General features: G+C 41.2%; 1 protein-coding gene across 1 annotated transcript in view; it reads right to left on the bottom strand.

The window, feature by feature from the left end:
- Positions 1-26,602, bottom strand: part of LOC147203508 (glutamate receptor ionotropic, kainate 2-like) — a 141,954-nt gene that overhangs the window by 22,969 nt on the left and 92,383 nt on the right. The window contains exons 11-14 of the mRNA XM_086113181.1: positions 26,250-26,473; positions 20,852-20,970; positions 15,445-15,662; positions 4,424-4,649 (exon numbers count right to left, since the gene is read on the bottom strand). Coding sequence (XP_085969307.1) covers positions 4,424-4,649; positions 15,445-15,662; positions 20,852-20,970; positions 26,250-26,473 — 787 coding nt within the window. The remainder of the gene's footprint in view (positions 1-4,423; positions 4,650-15,444; positions 15,663-20,851; positions 20,971-26,249; positions 26,474-26,602) is intronic.

Below are 26,602 nucleotides of genomic sequence, written 5' to 3' on the forward strand. Positions count from 1 at the left end.
CACTCTCCCTGGTTCCTGCTCTGCATTCGCACATATCTCTGAACAAAGGTAGAAGACACTTCTCCACCAAAGACATCCTTTAAATATGATGCTCCCTTTCTTCGTATCTGTCTTCTCACTATCCTTTGCTCATAAGAATGAATGGCTTCTGCTTGCACAGCAACATCAGCCCAACTCGGGAACGACCTCCAAGCGGTGTTGGGCGTGCCTTTGGGTTACGAACAGTTCCCAGTCAATGGCCGACAACCGGGTCTGCAGGTACCCGGGTCGCTGTGGCTTTAGGAGCCGCTTTGGGACCCAGTTGGAGGTTGCTCAACAACAACAACAACATCAATAGAGATCTGCAGGTTTTCGGGTTGTGGGGATCTATATACACAAATAAATGCACATAAAAGAGAGTCAATCAAAGCTTGTAGATTTGTGTCCTCATAGCAAAGTGAAGTGACATCATCTGGTTCTGCCTCCTTTGACAATCACAGCCGGCCATCACAGTCCCTTGCAGAAATCCGACTGAAAACATATATCATCTAAGAAGCTCCTGCAAACAAACACGTGATACAGTCAGGACGTGTTTCTGTCAGTCGTCAGCAAAACGAGCGTCTGTCGGTGATGGACTGAGAGGTCTGTCGGTACTTGACCCGACTGGTAACGACTACACCAACGGACAAAAACCCACTCCTGGCAGTGCTTAGTCTGTCTTTTTTTGTGCCTCCCATCATTCGTCAATCACCAGCAAAACGGGTGTCCGTCAGTGACAGACTGACGGACCTTCCATGAGCACTGATGGAATGCCCACCTCTCTGTGTATCAGACAACCCCCCATTTCCTACTTTGACACTTGCTCCATCCTCCATGCTGACACAAGACCACAAACAGCTCTGGTTAAAATATCAGAATACATTTTTGAACAACGTTGTAATGATGATGTATCTTAAACTATGAAGGCTAACTGATGCATTCTACTTAATTATTTTTATTATTAATATAATTATTATTCATGCATTTGTTGAATTGTCTTTTGACTTTTTATAATTGTGATCGTTGTATTTTTAAATGAAGGAAATGTAGGTGTCCAAACTCGGTCCTCAAGGGCCGCTGTCCTGCCTGTTTTCCAGCTCTCCCAGGAGCAACACACCTGATTCAAATCATCAGGATCATTCTAATGCTGCTTCAGAGCTGGATGATGAGCTGATCATCTGAATCAGGTGTGTTGCAGCCAGGAGAGATGGAGAACAGGCAGCGCAGTGGCCCTCCAGGCCCGGAGCTGGACATGCCTGATTTGGAGTGTTCAGTCAGCCTGCCATGCATGTTTTTGGAATATGGGAGGAAAGTGGAGTACCCAGAGAAAACCCGTTACATGGAGAACTTGCAAACTCCAGACAGGAAGGCCAATGCTAAATGGTCAGGTCTTGTCATGTGTTTTATTGTCAAAAAATTGTCCAAATATAGTCATTGGTACTGAATCAAAATTGTCTGATAATGCCCACCACTACTCTGATATGCTAAAGATGCTTATGTGATCTACCTTTGAAAAATGCCTACATTATGTCATTGCAAATATAGGGATTATCAACTACACACTTGTATGCTTCTTTTTAGCTAAGTACTACATCTAATCATGCATTAACAAAAATATTAGGCAGTAAAGATTGCACTAAGTAAACACACTTTTATAAAGTCAATTTCAGACATCTGGGACGTAAAAGTGTATCCATTAGACAACTGAGGAAGTTGTCAAGGGGACTGTCAGCTGTGGCTCTCCTAAGGCCTTGGTACTAATGCAGTTTGACCTCAAGTCAATGAGATATATGCAAAATGACCAGGCTATATGGGAATACAGTACAGTTTGCAGATGGTCAAGGCGACTAAAAGGGTAGGATTAGCAATTTAAATACCTTGTTCTTTCTGGATGTGAACGAGCCACCTGGGAGCAGTGAAGCTAGCACCTTTCGTTTCTACATCACACACGCTGGCCTATAGAGAAACTGTTTTCAAGCCTTCACTCACTTTGCTTACCTGCCTATCACTCGCATAAGCTTTATTTCAATAACACACATTTAATAGTACTACATAAACAGCTATACACAGCACACTAATGATGCTGGGTTGAAAAAAAAATCGACAAAAATACATTTTTATATTGTTTGTTTTACAACTCACTAGATTTTTACATTCACATCGGGAGTGTTGGGGAAGCTACTTGGAAAATGTCATGAGCTCGTCCTCAACCTATTCTACGTATCTTAACAACAAGGAAGCGAACCACCAGAAAAATGAAGCCAGAATAAAATGACTCAAATGACTAAACTACTTCAGAGTTATGTCAGTTGGGTGGAGCCTCTAAAAAACAAACAAACACAAAAAAAAAAAAACCCAAAACATTTTCAAGTTTTGTAATTGTACTATGAGGGTATAAATGGACAGTTTTACTGTTTACAATTTTTGGATAATGTATACTTCAATTTATGTGATGGACAAAGGTAATATATTAAACAAATAAGGTATGACAGTTGCAGATGCGGTCACCATTTAAATAGGGATGGGTGAGTACCAATAGGCACCGTTGCGTCTGATCGCTTGCTGATGCTCACAGCTGGTCGCCGTAAAATCACAATTCATGACCATGTCATCACAGAGCCCGATTTATAGTTATATTGTCGACATCGACCGGTACTGGGTCGAGGACATGTGCAATCAAGTGTGTTAAGCAGAACCTGTCCAATGATGCAGTCTGATATTTCATGACATGATGCTATTATGTATTATAGTTTATATATAATAACCTGTCACATTTCAATACATTTGATTGTAACACCAACACACGTTTGCACGATATAGCACGAAATACGGTACCTGAGGAACCGCTTTAGTTTAGTTAGTCCAAAGACTGATGAAAAACAAATAAAATAAATATGATAACAAAATAAGATAACATCCATATGACCAAGAAGATAAAAGAAATTATTCATGGTTTGACCATGTGCAATGTTGCTAATGCAGCAAAGGTGTGGATACAGCGGAATGAAAATTTGCACTTGACAAAAAGATTGTTCAAGAACAAAGTCTTGAACATGCAGTGATGAATAGGCATGAAGGAGCTGATGTGGGGCGATAGAGCACCATTTGAGCTTAACGTTCGAAAAGCTTGAGGAAAGAAGTTGCTCTTCAGCATGGTGGTCCTGCTATGGATGGTCCGTAACCTCCTGCCAGAGGGGCAAGGAGATGGAAGAGGGTTTGTGGAGATTTAGGTGGGTCCTCGATGATGCGGAGTGCCCTCTTTTTGCATCTTCTGGAGAAGATATCTGTCGTTGTGGGGAGTTGAGCCTGCTCCTCACAATCTTTACATGGTCTTTACCATCCTTTGAAGAGCCTATCTTTGTGCAGCGTGCCATACCGCAATGCTGGTGCTCAGGACTCTCTCCACCACAGATGTGCAGAAGGCTGTTCCACCAACATCAACCTCGGTCTTCTCCAAATGAATGCAAAGGCTGTTAGTTTTGCACCGGTCAACAAGATGTTCTCCCTCCTCTCTGTACTCGGACACATCGTTGAAAGTGATGCGCCCCACTACGACCGTTGTCTGCAAACTTCGCTCGATGACAGCTTGTGAATTTCACTGAGCAGTCCTAGTTTAGTAGTGTGAACAGGAGGAGGCTCAGTACACTGACCTTGGCATGGCACGTCCGGAGGATAATGCAGGAGGAGACGATGTTATGGATCCTGACAGCCTGTGGTCATCTTTTAGCCACATTTCCAACAGGCGAAGCATGTAAAAGTTTCCCATTTCTCTGGAACCACGTAACCTCGGGCAAAGTCCATTTTATGAAAGTGATGGTATAGGTGGTTTGTTAGGCTTGAGCTAAGCCAGACAAGCTGCCTGCTTGCCTTGCTTTTGTTGGCGTGAGCAGCACTCCCTTTTGCTGGCATCTACTGAAGTTGTGTAGGGCTGCATAGTTATAAGGTTTATCGAGTGGACTTTTCATGATAGGTGAGATAGGCAATTGTTATTGAACTCTCTCTAAAACGATGTAGTTCATCCAGGCTAAACTTCACATGCTGTATTGGACATTGAGACGGCACTAAAATCGGCTTCTATGTCATTGTAAATGGGCTTAATCCTGGGAGCTCGACACACTGCTGCATCGCTGGGTGCCACCAACTCTATTTGTTAAGATAAGATAAGAAAATATTTATTTGTCTCACAATGGAGAAATTCCCAATTTACATCAGCAACATTATGAAAAGGATTTATATGGGACCTTATTTTCATTCCACAGACAAGGAGTGAAGCGCGCCCAAGGAATGACTACAGTATGTATAGCACCATAGAAGCATAGTAGCATCGGTGTTAATATGCATAGAATAAAATAACTTTAAAAGTGGTATATAATGTTTAGTCAGCAATGCAGCATACAGTACGTACCCATTGGAGTGCCAACCCCATAGGCTTGTGAGTCAATAAGGCCTCCAATCTGGGTGAGGTTGCAGTTGCGTTGTGTGGCAAACTCAATGCTTGTCGACTCCATGAGGAAAGCATAATCTGATGTGAGTACTCTGTGAATGCCCTCTTCAACATTCTTCACCATCACTGAATGCCGCCGACTGCTCATGAATTCCCACATTTTATCATAAGTGGAGATCTTGGTTTTCTGTGAGGAGACATAATAAGATTGTGAAAGTAAATAGCCCAAAAAGTTTGTGTAGTCTTTATAGGGCAATATACCATATGTGCTAACTTGTGTGGAAATAAACACCACTTGTCTCACTACATACAGCGGTAGAAGCACATAGTTCCTCTCTGCCCTTTGTTGCATTAATATTTAAATAGTAATGAAAACATACACATACAATACAATACATATTGTTCAACCATGATTAACAACAGAAAGCCATTTTCAACATTTTACATTGGTCAATAGTTTGTAAAAATAGCACACTGTGCAGACTGACCAAGAGTATAGATTTGTGAATTAAAAAAAAAATATATATATATATATATATATAGTGTTGCAAGATCGGGCCCCAGGCAGGGGATATAGAACGAATGTAGGCTAGCAAGTCATCTGAGGAGCAGTCTCTCAACAGCAAGCAGCCTAACTACACTTCAGCTAGATACTGATACTAATGGCTCCTGATGCACTTTTGAGTACCTTTGAGGCAGAAGAGCACACTATAAGAAAGCTCATGTACAACAGAATATGTCGATCTGAGATCGGGTGGTGTGAAAACTGTTTTCACTCATGAGATACTGTATTTCATAAACGTTCTGCTCCTGTCATTTGCACTGAGGAGAACCAGCTTGGGCATAAGCAGTGTGCTTCAAATTGCATACCCGCTATCCCACAGTTTGATTACAAGGGAACGTTACTTTCTTGAGAAGCAGAATTGAAGGCAGTTTTGAAGCCATTCGAAACCTAATTATGTCACATCTTCAAGGTCCCACCCGCCATTATTGTGTGTAATGACTTTTTGTGGCTGGTCGATATTTTAGATCAACTGGGTGATTTGTGGAGTGCCTATCAGAATCTTTTGGAGTCACCCTTGACAAATCAGGCGATTGAGCATGCAAGCTTCTGACTGCTGATAAGAAGAAAGCAGTGGCGATGAATACATTGACAGACAGATAACTTCTACATGCCAAAACCAACTGACAGCAGTGGTGCATCACCACATATGTATACTCAAGCACTACAACAGATTTGCGATGTTGGAAATGGAAAGGTACAGATAACAACCAAGCCTCGCAAAATGCATTATAATTCTACAGAATACAAGTGATTTGAAAAACTGAATTGAAATACTGTTACTTAAATACACAATCCTATCTTTCTGCAAGTGCCAGTGCCACCGACGAAGCCAACGATCATCAATTCCCATAGTCTCGACTGAGTTTCCTTTCGAAAGTGACGGACAATTTCAGCCTTTACAGACAGCGAGTTTTGCTTCCGTTGACCAGACATGTCTACAGACCATGTGCTCAGGACCGCGCCCTGCCTTCGTGAGTTACGGCAAAAAGTACAACAATGTACCAAGTCGATCAGCAGCGTTGCTAAGCAACAGAGGGGAATCCCGTGCTGTACATTTTGTTCAAAAGCAAGCTCGCGGCGGCAGTGAGATTCCCACAGTTCATAGTCACAAAATCTGGTTGTTATAATCAAGTTTACGTTATAAAAGTGTTCATTGTCAGCAAAATCAGTAAATGGAAAATGAGTTGCGTGAAATCGGGACTTTGAAATGTGAACGTTATAGGGGTGAACAGGTAAAATGGGGTACGTTGAAATGAGATTCAACTGTATTATTATTAGGTATGTCATTATATTCATGATATCGCAGTATTAAAGTGTGTTGATATCATCATGTTGTTCTTTTTCCAGGTTAAAATAATGAGCCCTTTGTGCTTCAAATTTTTTTTCGGGTTGACGGATGTGCACGTCGTTTAATTGGGCTGCTACATCACTCTCCCCACTTCCTTGTTACGGTATAAGAGCACCACCAGTTTGCCCGCTAACCCACGTGGCTTACTGGCCCATGTGAGCGCAATGCTGCATTTAAATGCAGTCGTCATGTAGACAAAAAAGTCAAGATGGCGCCCGAGTAGGCAGTCATCAGCAAGTGCTCTCATGAGCCTTGCTTTTTTTTTGTTCTTTTTGTGTTTTTTTTTGTCACTTTGTGTTTGTTGTTACGTCGTGTGGACCTGATGTGGACTTTTTTCAGCATTTTTTGGCCACGACATTCATCAAGGAGGAGACTCTGTGCTTGGTGGTTGCGCCTTCTCGGCAGCATGGGTATACCAGCACTGTTTTTGACTGGGAGGAATGTCGGCGCCATTTGACTGTCGTTGCTGGACAGTCCCGGGGCGCTTGTGTCTTGCACCTGTAATGGGCAGCATTTTTCACAGCCCCGCTTTGTTCAGTGGAGAGATCGGTGCTGTTGAACGGTCTGCGGCTGGATGGATGTAAGGCTTGAGGAGCCGACGATGAGAAGAAAGGAGCGTTAGCGCGGAGCGCCGATGCGGATTTGGAACTGGGAGTCGCGGCTTGGAGTTTGAAGCAGATTACGTGGGACAGGAGAAGTGAACTAATCTCTTTTCGTCAATGGACGCTACAGCTTCGTGTTTGCTTTCAAAACTTAGCTTGTAGCAGACGTGTGCACATTTTCAGCATGACGTCTCTGATCCACTGGTGAAAGGACACTTTGATCCTCTCCTCTTTCATCTATAACTGCTTCAGACAACAAAGTGTATGCAGAAAAGTGGTGAAGATTGCACGACTGTCTGTGTCCTATGTGTTGTGTTGTGTTATTTTTGTTATTTTGACTTCAAAATGGCGCCGCGAGAGTGGCTGCCTTTCCAGCAGCTCCTATATTTTTTTGTTCTACTTCTTCCTTTCATAACTTTGCTGCTGTGAATTGGGAATTTCTCCATTGCGAGACGAATAAAGGTTTTCTTATCTTATCTTATCTTAAATGCCAGCTGCGGAGGCTGTGACCAGGTTCACAAGGAACCTAGGTTAATCGCACGATTAAAATTAAGATATCCTTTATTTGTCCCACACTGTGGAAATTTACAGCCTACAGCAGCAAGAATGTGGGTAGAAAGAAGAAAGAAGAAAAAACAAACACCGTTCAATTAAGTGCAATATAAATACAAAATGGATAAATCGCAGTGCTATTTACAATTGTTTTCCCATCATTTAATTATTATTATTATTATTGTTATTATTTTTATTCAGCAGCCTGACAGCAGTCGGTAGGAACGAGCGTCGGTATCTCTCCTTCTTGCAGCGTGGGTGTAACAGTCTCTGGCTGAAGGAGCTACCTAGTGCTGTCAGGGCGGGCTGGAGGGGGTGGGAGGGACTGACTGTCCATCATAGCTTTAAGCTTAGTTAGCATCCTTCTGTTGCCCACCTCCTCCAGAGTGTCAAGGGAGCAGCCCAGGACAGAACTGGCCTTCCTGACCAGTCGCTCCAGTCTCTTTCTGTCCCGGGCTGATTTGCTGCCTGACCAGCAGACAATGCCATAATGGATGGCCGAGGCCACCACCGAGTTATAGAAAGTCTTAAGGAGCGACCCCTGAACCCCAAAAGACCTCAGTTTCCTGAGTAGGAAGAGTCGGCTCTGTCCTTTCCGAATCAGGGTGTCCGTGTTTGTAGACCAGTCCAGTTTGTTGTTCAGAAGAACACCTCGGTACTTGTAGGAGGTCACCCTCTCTATGTCCATATCCTGGATGTTCATCTGTGCTGGTGAGGACTGTTTCCTGCAGAAATCCACAACCAACTCCTTAGTTTTTCTAGGGTTGATCTGGAGGAGATTCTGCTCCTGCAAAAATAATAATAATAAAGCCTCCGCTCCCCTCAACTGCAGACCCGTGGGCCCAACGCGCCCCCATTGTGCTGAGAACTGCTGCCAGTGGACATCTGCTCATTGAATTTTTAAGTGTATTGCTTGTGGCGCTGGTATACACAGCATGGCATCTTATACTGTGTTTCAACGGTCTTCACTTTCAGTATTTATAAGAATGAGTAAAACGGACAAAATTCAACAAGTACCATGTGTAAATTGTACCTTAAGTTTATCTCTATACAGTAAATGTTTTTTGTTGTGTTTATAAGCACATATCCTTGGAAAGTGAATGCGAGTAACATGGTTTACGGCATTCAGCATATGGGTTGATGTAGCCTTGATTAGAGTGCAATAGCACACGCTGGTCCTTGTCGTCAAGAATCTCTTCGCTGCTTGTCAAAATGTTTTGCATATTTTTCAAAGGCCCTTAATCAAAATAATCTAGAGAGTGGAGGGGGATCGCGCATGGTTTTTGTCTGCACAAACAGCAGTGTTTTTATATTATGCAGCCTTCTCTCTGTTGTACAGACACCGTTTATGATACAGGGAAGCCGTGAAACAAAACGGCTGTAATAGAAAAATAATTTCTGCAATACAAGAGCAGTATATAAAGTCACATTTGTGCTTCGACTACTCAGCCAGCAGAATGGTTGAATATAAGTGCTGTAGACCAAACCTAAAAATAGCGATGACAATGAATTTTGTAAATGTATGTTGCTGTTTGTTTTTTTTTACCCACTGAGATGGATATTTTAGTGGAATATATATATATAATATTTAGTGGAATAAAACGTATACGGTACCAGTGTGGAAAATGAATCGAAAGAAAAATACAGTACTACATTAATGTGACACAGTGGCATATTACAAATGTTGACTGCAAGTGATAATTCCTTCAAGCATACACGCTTAAATTTACATTTTAATTCGATGGGCGTTTTATTTTAATTTGGTGACTGTGAACTGCACCTGGGACTGTGAAATTGTTTACCTATTGGCTACATTGCATGCTGTTTAATTTTATTTTGGCCATATAATCATTCACGTTTACTGTGACAATAGTACACAATATGTAGAAACTCATGAGCCAATGGTATATTTTAAATTCTATATAATTTTTATTGGTATATTGTTGTAAGTAAATTTCTTCTTAATATTATTAAGTTATCCATCCATCCATCCATTTTCCAATCCACTTTATTCTCACAAGGGTCACGGGGGGTGCTGGAGATTATCCCAGCTGTTTATTTCTTGATTAATTTATAACTTCTCAAAGAAGCTTAAATCTATTTATTAAAGGGTAATTCCGTTTGAAATCCCGTGTACTGTAGTAATGCATTCTCAACCAGTGGTTTTAGGTTTTTGGCATGTATACCACCTTTCTCTCTCTCTCTCCAACTCTCTCTCTCTGTACACACACACACATATTTGACGTCCAATATAAACTAGACTGGATTACTGGATTTCATTTGATGCAAGTGTAGCGAGAACTGTGACCCATGCATGCATTGTAATTGCTTTACTGAATTTTATACAGCATATGTCCACTTTATTTTGTTGCCATTGTTATAATTCTTCCATAATTATACATACAAAATAACAATAAATAAATATGTTTCAATTTCTACTGCTACAAGTGGTATTTATATGACAGCTACAAGAGCATTGGAAAGACTTAGAAGATCTCGACATAACACTGGTGTTATTTAAAGCTCTCCACCAGACATATCCTATTAACTAGGAGATTTTACCACTCATCAGTGGATAGGATCATTCTGGAAAGCGTTTTGATATCAAAGCAATACAATTAATTATGTAACAAAACAGGCCTCACGCTTTTCTGCACTGTTTGATTAAACATTTTCAAAATGCAGATTAATTAGGATATTACCCGCCGTATATTTATTCTGCAATGGCAAGCCATTATTGTGATTTTCATGGTCTGCTCTATCTTGTTACCTTCTCTCCCCACCACCATCTCCATGAGTTCCCCCTGATTTAATAACCAGACTGTTCCTGCTATTATTTTTGTGCAAAATAATCTGCATTTGTGAAGACTGAAGATTTGGAGAGGTGGCCTTGTAGAAGGGCTCTGTTTTAAACATTAACCGGCATCTCCCAATTATACCCACAAGGTAAAAAAAAATCCAGCCCACCCTTTAACAAGATGTGATTTTATTAGCTAACAAGCAAGTCTCTACAGCAGTGGGTGTTTGCTATTAAATTATTCAGTGTTGGTGTAGCAGAGGTCCACGGGGAGTTCTGCTCGAGAGACGAGTGAAACGCTTCTATGCTTCAGAGACCATCCTAGGCAGACATTTACATAATTAGGCACCATTATACTATTTTCCAGCACGAGTCACTAATTACCTAAACAGTATTTTGTAAATGTTATTCCTGGATGTGAATTGTGATGTCTGTGCATATTATTTGTGTGTACAGCCACTACACTGAACATCATGATAACCATGTGCCATTAACACCTTGATAAGGACATTAAGGGCAGTTGCCCTCTGCATTTGTCTGGCTTCGTTAACACTCAACTGAGAAAAGTAAAGTGAAATTTTTGCTTTGAATCATTGTATCTGTTTTTTATTGATATGTTCTGTTTTGGTTTTCATATTTATCTTTATCAGTTTCAAGATCAATTGTGTTTGACCATTTGCCACTTGTCAAAAAGGACTCAGTCAAACAGTACCTTTACAATTCGAATACATACCTCTATTGATTTATTGTGCCGTAAACCTAATGAGGTACGCCAAGTTCTCATTTTCTACCAATCACTTATAAGTTGTAGGAGTGCAAAACATACTGTGCATTCTGGTGAGCTAACCAAATGTCAGGTCCACAATAGACACTTGAATGCTCTGGAAATACACTCTCCTCACTAAATATTGGCCAGTGAGCTAAATTCTTTCTCCGTTTGCTCCGTTTTTACCGGTTAGCTCTCTGCAAAAGCCATGCATGCAATCCTTTCGTGAATTCGCCCCAGAATTCCTTAAGACTCTGGATGTTGTGGGGCCATGTTAGTTGACATGCGTCTGCAAAACTGCATAGACATCGGTGGAATGTGCCTCTGGATGCAAACCAGGGGGGTGGACCCCGGATTCACAGAAGTGGAACCAGAGCGTATGTATTTACCATGGAGCATTACACTCCTCAGCCTGCATGGTAAGACCAGTACGTGGGTTCTGGAGAGGAGGTCTTTCAGGAAGTCAAACCTCAGATTAAGGAGGTGCAGTGTGGTTTTCATCTTCTTCAAGGTCTCCCTTAGGGATAGTGTGACAAGCTTGGTCAGTCAGGAGGGCATCCGAGGAGAGCTGCTGCTCCTCCCCCTTGAAAGGAGCTAGATAACGCGGTACAGGCATCTGTTTCAAAATGCCTCCTGGATGACTCCCTGGTGAGGTGTTACGGGCACCTCTCACCAGTTGTTGTCCGAGGACACTTGCGAGAACGTGACTCCCAAGCGGCCCTGGGATTTCCCTGAACAAACTGAATGAAGTGGATGGGGACAGGAAGGTCTGGGCTTACCTGCTGAGGTTGATGATGTAAGCAAAAGAAAGATTGATGGGTTAAACTTAGAAGCACTTACAAACTATTTGTTTGGATACAAATGGCCACATTTCTGGAGTCTCTGCCCACAAATTTATGTGAAATTATAGCCCCCATCCCCCCTCCAAAGAAGGATGAAATGCCTTTGTAGGAGAAGGTGTCTGAAGTATTTGTTTTTGGCATCGTGTCCTCATGCTTCACATGCATGGATCCTCACACTCCTTGACTTGGTGATCAAGTGATGCCTGTATGGCTGAAAATAAAATACATATTTTTACTTCTTGGTAGCTCAGGTGCAAAAAACACAGCTCCTCCAAAACAGTCTGATTTTAACAGGGTTGTTAAAAAAGAGGGTGTTAAGTATGCGTATTGTGGTATTTTCAACGCCCCCCCCCCCCCAAAAAAAAAGAAATGTTTTCACAGACAGGTTATAACAATATCTGGTAATAGTTCTTATTTATGGAGAACTGGCATATGTGGTTTGTGAGGAGCACCTGGGAACATATCTTAATGCACACTTGGCGGGGAAAAAAAGTGGGTTATAACAGCCGTTAGCTTGCAGAAACGGATTAATTTTAAATAATTAACACCCTATGAAAACACCTATGACAAAAGTGTCTGTATACAAGATAAATGGAGGAATGCATGACTGGAGGTTAATAATAGAAGACCAACTTGAGGGCACAGCAAATCATCTTTTTTTTTTTCCTTTTTCTATACTGCTTTTGGCTGTAGCCACTGTGTCATGATCACTGTTTTTGTGGACTTTTGTATTCTATTGAGTAGCTTTAGTCTTATTTCATATTAGGTCACCTTTCCCGATGTCCCTTGTTTCATCTCTTCCTGTTCTCGCCCGCAATGTTCCTTGTGTCAACTGTAACCACTGGTGTCTTGTCCAGGCGTGCCTTGCTGTTTCATCAGTTTGTTTGCCTGTTTCCAGAGATGGTTTGGATCCACTTTTGCCTCCCTTTTTAGGGCATCGTGGCTCAGTGGTGGGGCAACATGGCTCGTTTCCCAACCCAGAGGTTGGTAGTTCGATCCCCGGCCATTGCCATACAATCGACAGCCCATTTATTTACCTTCCACCCCACCATGAAAACCACACATCCTTGACAAAATGATCCGACAAAATGAGCACAAAGCTGGAAGCTCATAGCGTTGGCCTCCATGCTGTCCGTCTGCCTGCCATCAACCTCAGTCTGCTGACCAAGGTAATCCTCAGCCTGTAAAGCTTGTTGCTGTTTCATGTGATCCAATTTTTGATTTGCCCACCCATTTTACATTCTTAATTTTTAAGAAATATTTTAACGTTTTCATTTTATTTTCAATAACCTCTCTTGGATTCTGACGCTAATTCCGATTTTGATTTCTTCGATTCTGTCCCTCATAGTTTTTCTTGTCGCAGTCAGTTTTGGTTTTGTTTTGTCCTCTGATCTGTGTATGTCCATGCTTAAGTCTTTTCCTTCTAACTTCTACTTCGTTTGGCCAGCTATCTGGGACACCCACGTGGTGACCAACAGTGGCGCCCAAATAAAGGTTCAGTTTCGTCGTCACACCCCGCACCTTTGTCCTTGTCGTCTTTCCATGCCTCTGTCCACATCACTCTGAACCTGTCCCCAAATCGCCCCGTTCCCTATCTGTTGCATCACTTCATCTCATGCTGCCAGTTTTCTCCACACTCATATTCGTCGAGTTCCTGCACACTTGGCCCCACTTGCTTCTATTGCTCCCCAACCTCCATGGTGGCAGGCTGATGAGGCTAATACAGACCCTGTTCTTGCAATGTGGCAGCTCACAGACCCTGTTCCTGCGTCAGTGCCTTGCCAAATCTAACTTCATGTGGCACTGCACCAAGTCATTGCTCCCATTTCTCTTACCTTGCCATGCCGAGTCAATGTACTCGTTTTTATTCTGTTGCTGCACAAAGTCAGTGTGCAAATGCTCCAATTATGCTTGCTGCATGGCCGCCATCGGACCCAGTCCACACCACAGGTGGGCAGCCGGGCCACAAAAATAAACCATCCATCTGCATAGGGCCAGGCATCATGCCCATCCACCTGATCGTCCCGGTGCAACCTTATGTGTTTTCCACCCTGGTTAACCTCCTGCCTGGTCCATATCTTGTTTCCAAGATGCCCACCAAACTGACGCCGTACATGACTCCATGTCACCTTTCAGCTATTCTGTTTGGGACAAATCTGCTGTGATTTAGGGATGTAGCGTATTGTTACATATTGTTAGTTGTTCATACAAAACCTGTTTGTTTTTAGCAGTGATTCTCTTTTTTCTTGCGCAATCATGATTAGAATCGTTTAGCCCTAAATATTGATAATGTTGCGGACAAAACCTGTTCTTAGTTCTTAATGTATTGTGCTCAGAAAAAAACATCATATTATGATAACGTTTTGCAACTCCACACACCCTGTTACGGTACTTGCAAGTACCTACCCAATCTGTATGCGCTGCCTGCTGCCTACTCAATGAGCAATTACATCCCGTGTCACCTGCCGTTCTCAAACAAGCGAAATGCTATCAAAATGTATTGCCTGTGCACTGACTTAAAGCTAAAAACATGGAAAAGTGTTTAAAACACCCACATCAAAAAATATTAAACACGGTTTTCAATCGGCTATCGGGGACATGTCCAAGTACCGCTTTTTCGGTATTTTTCGGATCATACGTCCCTCCGGATTATAAATCGCACCAGCCAAAAAAATGAATAATTAAGAAGGAAAAAACATGTATAAGTCGCATTTTTGGGGGAAATTTATTTGATAAAATCCAACACCAAAAACATACATGTCATCTTGAAAGGCAATTTAAAATAAAAATAAAACTAGAGAACAACAGGCTGAATAAGTGTACGATATGCTAACGTTACATGACGCTTAAACAAACGAACTGTGAATGTGTCTGGTATGTTCACGTAACATACTAAGAGTTATTTAGATAACTATAGCACAGAGAACATGCTAACACATTTACCAAACCATCAGCGTCACTCCAAATCACGAAATCCAATGAAATCTTCATGCTCGCTGTCACTTTTAAACAACTCCGCCAACTCCGGAGGTAGAAGATGCATTGCTTTCTCTTCTACATTGCTTATGTCAGAGTCACCGTCAGTTGTTTTTCTCAGTTACCGCCAACGTGGAAAGTATCAACAAAGTCCGAGAGCACCCTCTTGCGGTTTAATGTGAAAATAACATGTGATGTGTACAATATGTTAACCATTTCACACATAAGTTGCTCCAGAGTATAAGTCGCACCCTCGGCCAAAATATGAAAAAACTAAGACTTCTACTCTGGAAAATACGGTACTGTATCAAGACACGGTCTTTAGTACATTACATGATGTGATAACAAAAACAAAAAAACCCAAGCTGAGTGTTATGATGACGCGGACTACACACCCTTTTGTTAACCTTGAGAAACTTTGTAAGCATTTTTTATCTTCAAATTTGAATAAGTCATGCAAAATAGTCTGACTCAAGTGGAGAAAGTTTTATCTCTAGACGATGTTACTAAATATATAATATGGCTATAACTGACCTTGAAGAAAGTCATCGTAGCACCATCCTCGACCACTCCATACTCTATCTTGGTCTGCTTGGCAAGGTCATCAGCAGAGTCAATAGGCGACTCCATCCTCTCCACAGTGAGGAAGGCTGCAAGGTTTGCCGTGTAGGAGGAAATGATGATGAGAGTAAAAAACCACCAGATTCCTCCGACAATTCTGGTGGAGAGGGCTCTCGGCATGAGTTCAGATCCTGAGTGAGAGGAGCAAAAGGAGGTCATGAGACTGAGTTGTGCAGTCAATGAGAGAGCGGGGCAGCATCCTGGACAGCTGAGGCCAGGCTGGTCCTCCGCACCAGCTACCAAGCTCAAACTCCAAAAAAGAAATAAAGTCAAATCATTATCTTTTCGTTGGTGGCGCAGAGGTTGCTCAGTGTCACACCTTGTGCCATATTACCTGGGAGCAGTTAACCAGAGTGTGGAACCAGACTCGGACCTCATAATATTTGCATATCTGTTTCATCGTTTTATTGGTTTAGTTTAATCGATTGGCCACTTGAACCATTTCTGCAAAGTAAAGCACAGGTACATACTGTATATGTGCAATTTGTGGTCAGCATACACATAGACCGTATGCGAGGGAGTGAAACTGCTCTGTTGAAAGAAGAAGAGCCTGAGTTCTATGTAATCTGTTTTACCCAAGCAGCTTAAGCTATTGAAAGCTGGGATTTTGGACAGTCATTCACAGCTGATAAAAAGCCATAAAGATAGGGGGTTAAGAACTGCATGCTCCACATCCTCTGTGAGAAAACTCAATCTGCATTCAAAAGGGAGGGAATGAGGGGGGACTATGGCTCAAAGCGAATTGCTATTGATACAGCAGTGGCAAGGGAACCTCTTATTCGATCACACTAAATTGTTAAGTCTATTTAACGAGCGCTGTATTGGTGTATAAAAAAAATTGGACATGAACAGGAAGCTTTATATTACAGGATGACCCAGTGGCATTCAAAAGGTGGAGCCGACGGGGCGGGGGGCCCCGATTATCCATCTGAGGGTGGCATCCACAGAAACCCTCTGTCCATGACCACTGAAGGAGGAGAATCCGTCTGTAATTGATATGTGATGAAAAGTTGAAGTAGCGTTTAAGGTTTAAAGCATGTGTGTCCAAGTCAAGGTCCGCGGGCCAGATCTGGCCTGTCAGATTATTTTATGTGGCCCGCGAAAGCAAATCAAACATGTCAACTTCGATGATGCTTGCTAGAATCTGTGCCAACGTTTCAAATTCTCATATGTAATAAATAAGACAGATATTGTAAGCATTTTCTTGTTACCTCTCATTACAGTCACTGAAACAATAGTTTAATTAAACCATTATTCTTGACTTCTGTATATTGTTTCACATTCATAACGGCCGGTAAGTTAGAGTTTTGCCCAGGTAACAATTGAAATTGAACTTCCTTCCAAGTTTTGACTGTGCAGATTTAAATGGCCTGGCCTGAAATAGCTTAGTTGTCCAAAGCATTTGTTATTCCATCCCAAAATGTGATAAATGGCACAATTAAAAAAACAGATGTATCACTCATTGGGTGGGTTAAAATCACTTTAGGTCACGCTCTATTTGTAATAATCATAACATTCTTGTTAGTGGACTGATTGCTGTGGAATAATTTAAACTAACATATCTAAAGAACTTGGGAACAGCAGTACACCAAAAGGAAGTAAAAAGAGATTGAATAAGATGAAGAGGAACAAATGAAGGTCCATCATGCATTTCCAAAGGATGGATGGAGTTGTGATGTGATGGCAAATACAACCTTTTGGCCTGATTTATTAAGGGTTTGTGTGTATGTGCAAAAACTGGCGCTCACACAAACAGATGTGGAAGCTGGTTTTATAGCGGGGCGCATAGAGGATTCTGTCTGCCAACTATGCTGCGCAATTCATTTTGCAAGGAGAAAATCATCAGAGCGCCCTAGAGCACCAACCGCTCTTTTAAATAGTACACGCTCCACCATTTTTACACTTGTTGCTTACTGTGCATGCCGTCCATTATCGTGAGGGAACATGCAATTTAGCGCCTGCTCTTTGAGATCTTGGAAAAAGGTTACACTCTTAGTTGCTCATGTGTGACACACCCACCAACTGTACATGCAATCTGGTGAGTGACAACCAATTGTGTGCCTGCTCTTTGGTGTCTTAATAAATCAGGACCTTTGTGTATTCAGAACCAATGTCAAATTAGGGGGGAAAACAACAAATGATGCAATATGTTTTAGATGTCCAGCTATAGGATGTTGGTTTCTTTAAGAATCAAGTTTATTATTCAGAGCAGAATCTTACCCTCCAGCAGTAACTGGCACAGAAAAAAAGGTGATCCATGAGATTTGTCGAACTTGGTTGGGGCTGACTGTCATGTACCCAAGGTAACGTCATGACCGAACAGCACTTCCCACAATTTTCTGGGGGCGGGGCAAGCCACCGGGCAGGAGGGCCTCTCTACATTGTGATCCAACACGGTTCTGCATAGTCATTGTCTGGTCTTCGAATCGAAACGAGCAGAGCAGCCTTCGGGCCAGATGCCACATCTTCTCAACCAGGTGAATCATATTACACGCGCGCGTGCGCACACACACACACACACTGTATTTTCCGCACTATAAGGTGCTTCGGAGTATAAGGCGCACCTTCAATGAATGGCCTGTTTTAAAACTATTTTCATGTATTGGCACACCGCATTTATTATGAGGCGCATAGAACAGAAGCCACAACAGTGGCTGCAGTTGTGTTATACATCCACTAGATGGAGCTACTCTAAAGGAATACATTACAATACAATACAGATTTATTTATAGAGAGCTTTCACAACTGCTGCAGCTGTAACAAAGCGCTTTACAGAACATTTAAAATGCTACATCCAAGAAATCAGAATATTGATCCCTATATAAGGCGCATCAGATTATAAGGCTTTTGAGAAAATGTAAGGCTTTTTTTAGTGTGGAAAATACGGTGTGTGTGTGTGTGTGTGTGTGTGTATATATATATATATATATATATATATATATATATATATATATAGTTTTCTTTGATACTTGTTGAACGGAACAATCAAAACTGATGCAGCTTTACAGGCATCTTTCTTTTAAACCTCCTCATGGAAACAATTCTCAAATCTTTATGCGGTTTTGTTCTCCCCAAGAGGACCACACTTCACAAGCACTGATTTGTGAGGCCTCGTGGAGGTAATTCGAGCAGAGTATTTTGCTCAAAGATGATACGTCAAAGGCGTACAACTAATGGCTTCATTAAACCACAACATATTTTGGGGCGATTACAAGCATGTTTTCATCCCTTGTAAGATAAGGACTACATTTCGCCACTCTAGGTAATGTCCCTGACCAGTTCTCTTCTTGTTTTTTCATAGGTTTTTTTTTCTCGCAGCAACCAGACCTAAGTAATGTTTATACTGTGCCATATTTTCTCCATTTGATGATTGTTTTCAGCGTATATTTCTGTAAAGCCATGGACATTTTTTGTACCCTTCTCCTAACTGATATAGTTATACATTGAGATCCCTCTGGTGCTGTGGAAGCTCTCTTTGGGTCATATGACTTGTACTGTAAGATGTGACTACAAAAAGGTCAGGAAAAGACGACTAGAACAACTGACCTTTATTTGGGGCTTATCAGAGGTACTTTAAATGGTGGCAGGCTCCCTTTAAACATGAGTTTGAAAGTGGTTGGTTCATTCTGAACATGGTCGTACACTCCTGAAACTGCATTATATCAGTTATTAATTTGTACTTTCCCTTCCTAAATGGAATGTTTTTTTCTCAGTTGAGTTGTACAGATTGAAGGTCTCATTAATGGTGTTCATCTTGCTCTAATTTTCCAAAAAAATGGAATTTGAAGAGGGATTTGTACACTTTTCATACAAAAGTACACGATGCCTCATATCACTAAATTGACATTGTGACAAGCTAAATGTTTTGATAAAATATCTCAATCTGTTACCATGTTTTAAAGGTGCCTGCCACCATAAAGGACAGGATTGATTGATTATTTTTTTAGTCATGACAGTTATCTAACTATCCATCTATCACTTATCCGGGTGTGCTGGAGCTTATCCTCGCTGTCTTTGGGAAAATATCAAACCATGAAAAAAAATCATGGCTTTCAAGGTTGTTCAAATATCTCTTCCTATCAGTTTGTATAGAAACTCAAAAAGTCCTTATTTAAAGAAATTAGACCATTTCTAACGATTCAAAACACTCCCATTTGCACCCAGATCGACTATTTTCATGAAAGTAGTTGGATAAGCTACACCTGATCACTCTGGTCTTAGAATCAGGCATTGTAATTCACCATTTAGGGCAACGTATTGTTTCTACAAATACACTTGCAGATGTTGTCATAACTTATCGTTGTTTATGACCCATAAGAAACCTTATACAATACTATCCATCTTTATTTATGTAGCACTTTCACAACAGTGGCAGCTGTAACAAAGCACCTTGCAGCAGAACGCATAACATAAAACCTTGCACGCAACTTCCTTCAAATGAAAAGAAGACACAACATCTGTACATGAATCAATTTCACTTGTGATAGAAACTATTTTGCATTGTGGGTAAACCACGTTCTCATTCCTCTGACAAAATGCAAGGCAGGCATAGAGACCATGCATTGCAGGCCCCAAGAGCCTGTTCTCGTATCTGTTTCAAACACATTGAAGTGTCTCTGGCTTAGAAATAATTCCTCATTTAAAAATCCATCCATCCATTTTCTCTGCCGCTTATCCTCATGCGGTTTCCGGATCAGCTGTAGCCTATTTCAGCGTTTTTTTAGGCAAGGGTGGGGTCTACCCCTGTGCTGGTTAATCACATGATACATATAGAAAAGCAATTGTTTTCGAGTATGGGCAATTTTGAGTCTTCAACTAATTTAAGTAGAAGTTAAAACCGGGATCTGCTTACTGAGGCAAACATGCTAAACACTATCTACCATGCTGTTTGATGAAGAGGTGATTTTGTTACATGCATCTTCAGTGTTTTACGGTGATATCATTCAACATTGAAACATAAAGAGTGGCACCTTCCGCATTTTAAAGATGTCAACTAGTTGAGAAGATGTGGTACAAAAAGTAAGATATCAAACAAGCAGGGTGAGTGATCTCACTTAATGTTAATCGTTAGGGGTCTCAGTATTTAAATTAAGCATATGCAGACACAGAACATGCAGGATAATAATTTACATTAAAAACAAATAAATCCTTTGCTGAGACCCCAAATCACGCTCTGATTAATTAGACACTGCCAATGAACCATCTAACTCCATGCACAGAGGCCCCCATGCATGGTCATGGCTGTGGGATAAGTGCAAGATTGACCCCCAGCAAAAAGTGGGACATGTGCTTGAAAAAAGGGGGAGGCAGAGGCGTCTACCTTGCTGCATGAGAGCTCCAACTCCGAACCAGAAACTATTAAGCAGGGTGAAATTGTTTTCCACTACATCCGAGTCAGGGTTGCAAGGGTGCGGGTTATACCACTCGTAGGGACTAAACCTGTGACAATTGACAAAGAACACACGCACAGAAGTTTAATGCAGTTGCATGAATACACATTTGAAAAAGGGCAGATGCTTTTTAAGGCCATCAGACCTACGGAAGATGGGAGAAAAACAAACAATTAGTCATTTTCAGTGATGATTTCCTGCATAAATAGTGCGAGTCATGTAACCTGACTTCAATTACAGACTTGATGATTCTCAGATTGCAAGGCGACTACTGTACTGTATAATGTTTTGTGTAAATCAGTTTGCAATTTCTTAAAATTGCTATGAGATTTTGAATAGGATTGTGTCAACTCTGATCTTCAAGGGCCACTATCCTGCATTTTTGGGATGTGTCCCTCCTCGAGCACACCGATTCAAGCTGATCATTTGAATGCAAGACAGTGGTCCTCGAGGAAGACCGTAGCGTTGCCCAACCCTGCTCTAATCCTAATACAACACAATTTGGGTAATGGGTTTGAACTGATACTCCTCATACCATATCAAAGCCAAGTCCTGGAACTAATCCAATCAATGCATTCAGAAAATAAATTCATTGTCATACCAGCAGATCAAAATGTTCATTCCCATTATGCCAACTTTGACCTTTGTGATTTCACCACTCAACACGGTCCGCAAGGAAATACATTTCTCATTTATTCGTGTTGAATAAAAGTGACACTACATAGGCAAAGGTTGATTGGTCTACAATTAAATCTACTAACCAGGTTTGATTTGTTCTGGGGATCGAAACTCCGAGCTATCTTAACACACACACATGGATGACTGATCAAATGCTCATGCATGGCATACACTTGTCTCACTCTGGTCCTCTTACTTTGCATTTCAATTCAAATTAAATCTGTTGCAATTAAAACCACAATACAATGACATGTAGCTCTGTATCCTAACGGCAGGCCGTAATCAAGTCCCAATGAGGTTTGCGACGCTTTCTTTTTCACCCCATGGCATTCACAAATATTGACAAATGGAGTTCAATGTTCTATTAATTTTCTGATGATTGTCAGTAAATCTGCTCATTCAATTGGCCGAAGATCCGCTTCTTTGTCAACTTCCAAACTAACATGAACTGAGCTGTGCCCGCATGTCGTGACGTGACCCAGTTCCTCTCGCAAATGTCAGCGTGTTTGCTCCTCATCATGTTGTCAACAGACAATTACCACGTGCCGTGACAATGGATGAGCAAAGTTGTCATCTGGACCATGCACAGGGTGGACTGCGAATGAACTGTTTTGCGGTTGCTATTTTGTCCCAAAAAAGACATGCCATTTAGAGGAGGCAACACAACTAGACCCTTCTTTCATTGTGGCATTGTTTATCCCCTCTGCTGTCATTTTAATTAAACTGTCCTTGCATTATCTGAGGTCATCTGCTGTGTGAGAGATATTTAGTGCAAGGTCAGATAAGCACGGATGGAAAGAAATCACTTGCAGTATGTGAGGAATGTCCAACTTTCATCCTTTCATAGGGGCAGGGTCATCCCACAGAAATGTCAAGGTAGATGAATCATCATCGTTCTATTGCTTTGTCACATGACAAGAGCCTTTATTTTCTCAATGTGAAATTGGGACCACGAGCCTGGATTCTGCAATGTGCATCGAGCCATTATGATTGCATCCTCTTTTTGTGATTTCAAAAGGGGTATAATAGCCTTGACTCTGAAAATAACACATTGGTTTTCCCTACATCAAGTCAAGTCAACGTTTTTGTCAAATGTGCGACATGTGCAAAATACAGCACAGATGAAATTACATTCCCCAGGAGAGAGAGGAGCCGCTGTGGGTGCCCGCGCCGCCATCAAAAGAACAGATCACATAAAATGACACAATCCAGATGCATTTGTATTCTATGTATTTGTAAAGTTATTCTTTGGAAAATGAGGCAATCGTGATGCAATATAAAAGGTGATTATTGTGTCATATTTTAAAAGCGCATGAGTGGTAGAGGTGAAATTTTGGGACAAAACAATGTCACTCCCACTGATTAGATGGCTGTCGCTCGGAGAAAAATGTAATTGTTGAGTGTTGAGTGCCTCCACTCAATCCATCCATTTCCAATCGTGCTTATCTTCATTAGGGTTGCGGGAGCACTGGATTTTATCCCAGCTAACTTCAATCCTGTTAATACAAGCAAAAGCGGACTCGCCAGACACATGGACAATTTAGAGTCTTCTTTTAACTTATTTTATGTGTTTTTCGTGCGTGTGTAATTTTGTGAGGCAAATATGCTCTCGACTATTGCACGTTGCTGTCCAAAAAAAATATTCATCTTCTACTACTCTGTCTAATGTAGACAATAGGGAAAATTGAATTCAGTGGTGTAGTTAAATGTGCAACCGTGGACTGCAAAGACTTGAAAAAAGAACTTTCATTTTGATTCTGATTATTCTTTGTCTCGTTCATAAAATCAGTCACACAAGACAGCACAGACAAAACCAAGTGTGATGCACATACAGTATATACGTGGATTTGTATCAAATACTAATTATTAAGTGTGGCCTCACAATTTTGTGTTTTGTGACATGAGCAGACGTTCATAGTGGTCCTTGAACCACATGAATTAAAATTCATATTTCCCCATGAGAAAATTAGTCAAGGCATGGGGTAAGGCAGCTGGTGCTGGGTGAGCAGTTTCTTATATGAATTACAAAACGGTTCTCTTGTGATTTTTTTTGGGGGGGGGGGGGTTCTGTTTTATTTTGAAACCTTTGCTGCTCTGTTTCCTGGGTTGTTGCAGATTTTGTTCAGCTGTTGGCTGTGGTCAGGTGTTCTGAGCTCCTCGCGCAGCTGTCTCCTATCCCTCATCACCCTCAGTATTTTAGCACCTATCCGACTTCTGTTCCCCTGCCAGACATCTCTTTACGTTCAGGGTATCGCTTGTGACTGACTCAGAGTAGTTTCCTGATGCTGTCCTTTACCTTGATTGTATTTCTGTCTTGTTCCTAATTTTGCTCAAGATTTTTCATTAATTCCTTTGTTCTTGTTGGAGAGTTTTTCCTGGAATTTTCCACGTGTCTGTAGTTTGAACTGATTGCCTCTTTATTTTTGTCCTTTTTCAGCCTCTTCATGTTGAGAGCTCAGGCTCTGACACATCCGACCCTCAGTCGGTTTGTTACTTTGTGTTTTCTGCTTTGCCTGCTGCTTTTAAGATGAGATATCCTTTATTTGTCCCACACTGGGGAAATTTACATTTTGACTTCATTAATAAAATTTCATTTGATACTTTTGAGTTTGTGTCTGCTTCTGGGTCCAACTACCACCTATCGGGTCACGATTTCTCTCGGATTCTGCATATAAATGAGCAACGTTGTTGTTTTTAATCACTTTTAGCATGTCCTGTGAACTTGGGTTGTGAAAAAAAAACAAAAAAAACTGATGTTGCATCGAAATCTCACTGAAGCATAATAAATGCATTTTTTAAATTATGTATGCTTGATGTGCAAGAAGACTTGGTTTTGGAATTGGTTTTATTTTTTTCAGTTACAGAGCTATAGATGGTGTGATGTATTGCATTTTTTGTGTAGTTGAAAATACTAACGGTATCTACAGAAAGCTGAAATTTAAAATTGTTTTCATGACAAAATATACATGCATGGTGCATTACAGTGTGTGGGTGTTTTTTTGTTTGTTTTTGTGTTTTGTGTTGCACTGAATTCGCACATTAAGCAGTTACACTTTTCTTGCTGCTAGACTATCTACTAGTAGAACACATTTCTTTCATCATGGGGAAACAAACTCTTTTCATCCTGTCCAAGTTGATACATTATTCATACTGTATCTAACGTATGACATAAAATGTTATGACACTCTCATTTGCATCTCAGTAACAAAATTGTGCAACTGCCCGTCATGTATTTGTCTTTGGGAACAAAAGACTTTCGGAGAGCAGAGTGTGTGCACTTACCAAAACCCTTATTGAATACAGTCGGTGCATATTCTGAGCCAACTTAGATGACAGTTGCTGCCTTTTATTTTCGGTGTAATCATAATGCCAGTAACATCAGCAAACAGACGTGTTAACAGTAAAACTGTGCAGTCATGGCTGCAAGCTTGCCAATGTGCGCTAGAGGTTTTACAGTTAACATGGACTTTTCTTTTACTCTGCATGCTTCGAACTATAGCCTCACAGCCACACACCCCAGAACCCAAAAATACACGGTGCACATACTTAACTGTAATTGTGTTCATGTCCGTTTGTGATAATCCGTGAAGCACAAAGCCTCCCAATTTTCCAACATACTGTAAGTGTTTTAAATACTGGAGCTACATGAAAAGTGCTTATAAAGCATCACTACTCTTAACTACAACGTTCACACCGATATGCGATATGATGCCAAGACACGATTCACTTTTAAATAATACACCGATTACTACTGCTTTATTCAAAATGTTCTACTTTATTTGGTTGACATTTTGTCTGGTGATGTCAATCATTGTGGCACACGACCAATGGGATACCCTGTAAATACAAAAAGCTAACTTAAATGGAAAACCACTTTTCACTACCTGGTAGTTAAGTGTCTTGTTACACTCCTGCTCACTCATTTGTGTATTTCCATTGTCAATATTGAGGTACTACGAGATACTACAAGACGAATGCCCTGGTCAGTACCCGTTTCCACAGTCATTGCTCTCTTGCTTGCCATTATTTTTGGGGTCACAAGGCACATTTTCTCTGTCCCTTTATTTCTACAATATGCTCGAGGCCCGGTGAAAGAGAGAGATAAGACGGTAAATCCACTGAGAGACTCTGAATCGAGCGGGGAAGGTTGGGAGAAGTGCAGCATCCCACAAACATCCATATGAGTGCACAACTTTCCTGTCACACTCTGACACATACACGCAACCCTAAAGTGTGTGCGCAAATTCAGTGTAAGAGCAGTGTTTCTCTGTTTGTCAGGGTCTACAAGGTTTTCATCTTTCTGGTACCATTGTGAATAGAAATAGGCCAGGAGTAACCTTGCAGCCTCGCTCTGGGTCAAAATCAGAAAAACTGATTTTTTCAAAGAAATAATTTTCCAAGCAATGCAGATTCCATATGATGGTTGAGTTGCGTGAAACACATTATGCGCGACAATGATGTAGCATCTGAGACTGTACACATGACCATCAGTTTTAGTCAGTTCATGGATGCTTCACCAATTCGGCATGCTCAGGATACTGCTTCTGGAATTACTGAGAGTAGCCTGTTGTTAGTCATAAAGGCAATAGTGAGTGGCAGCATTGAAGCAACATACTGACTGATGTGTGATCACTGACGGTGACATGTTACCTGGCTATGACAAACAGCACACAACTGACACCCAAGTAAGCCAGCAGAATATACATCCAGATATCGGGCGAGAGGGGGTTGAGGAAGGAGAAGACCCCTGGGTTGGTCCCATTTGGCTTGCGGTAGAGTATACTTATACCCAATGTCATGAAGGGCTTGGAGAAGTCAATAACCTTCTCACGCACGAATGTGATGGCAAGAGGCGCCACTGCCAGATCAGCTCTCTGTCGATAAACATAAAAAGGAAGAAGGACAGGCCATTAGTTAAGGGCAAAGGAAATGTTTAGAGGCAATTAAATTAAGAAAACAGGATCTTTAGATTGTCCATGTTCATTTTCAAAGCACTCTGATTA

Source organism: Hippocampus guttulatus, chromosome 6, assembly GCF_054856545.1.
Source record: "Hippocampus guttulatus isolate MCC_2025c chromosome 6, RoL_Hgut_1.0, whole genome shotgun sequence".
Classification (NCBI taxonomy): Eukaryota; Metazoa; Chordata; class Actinopteri; order Syngnathiformes; family Syngnathidae; genus Hippocampus; species Hippocampus guttulatus.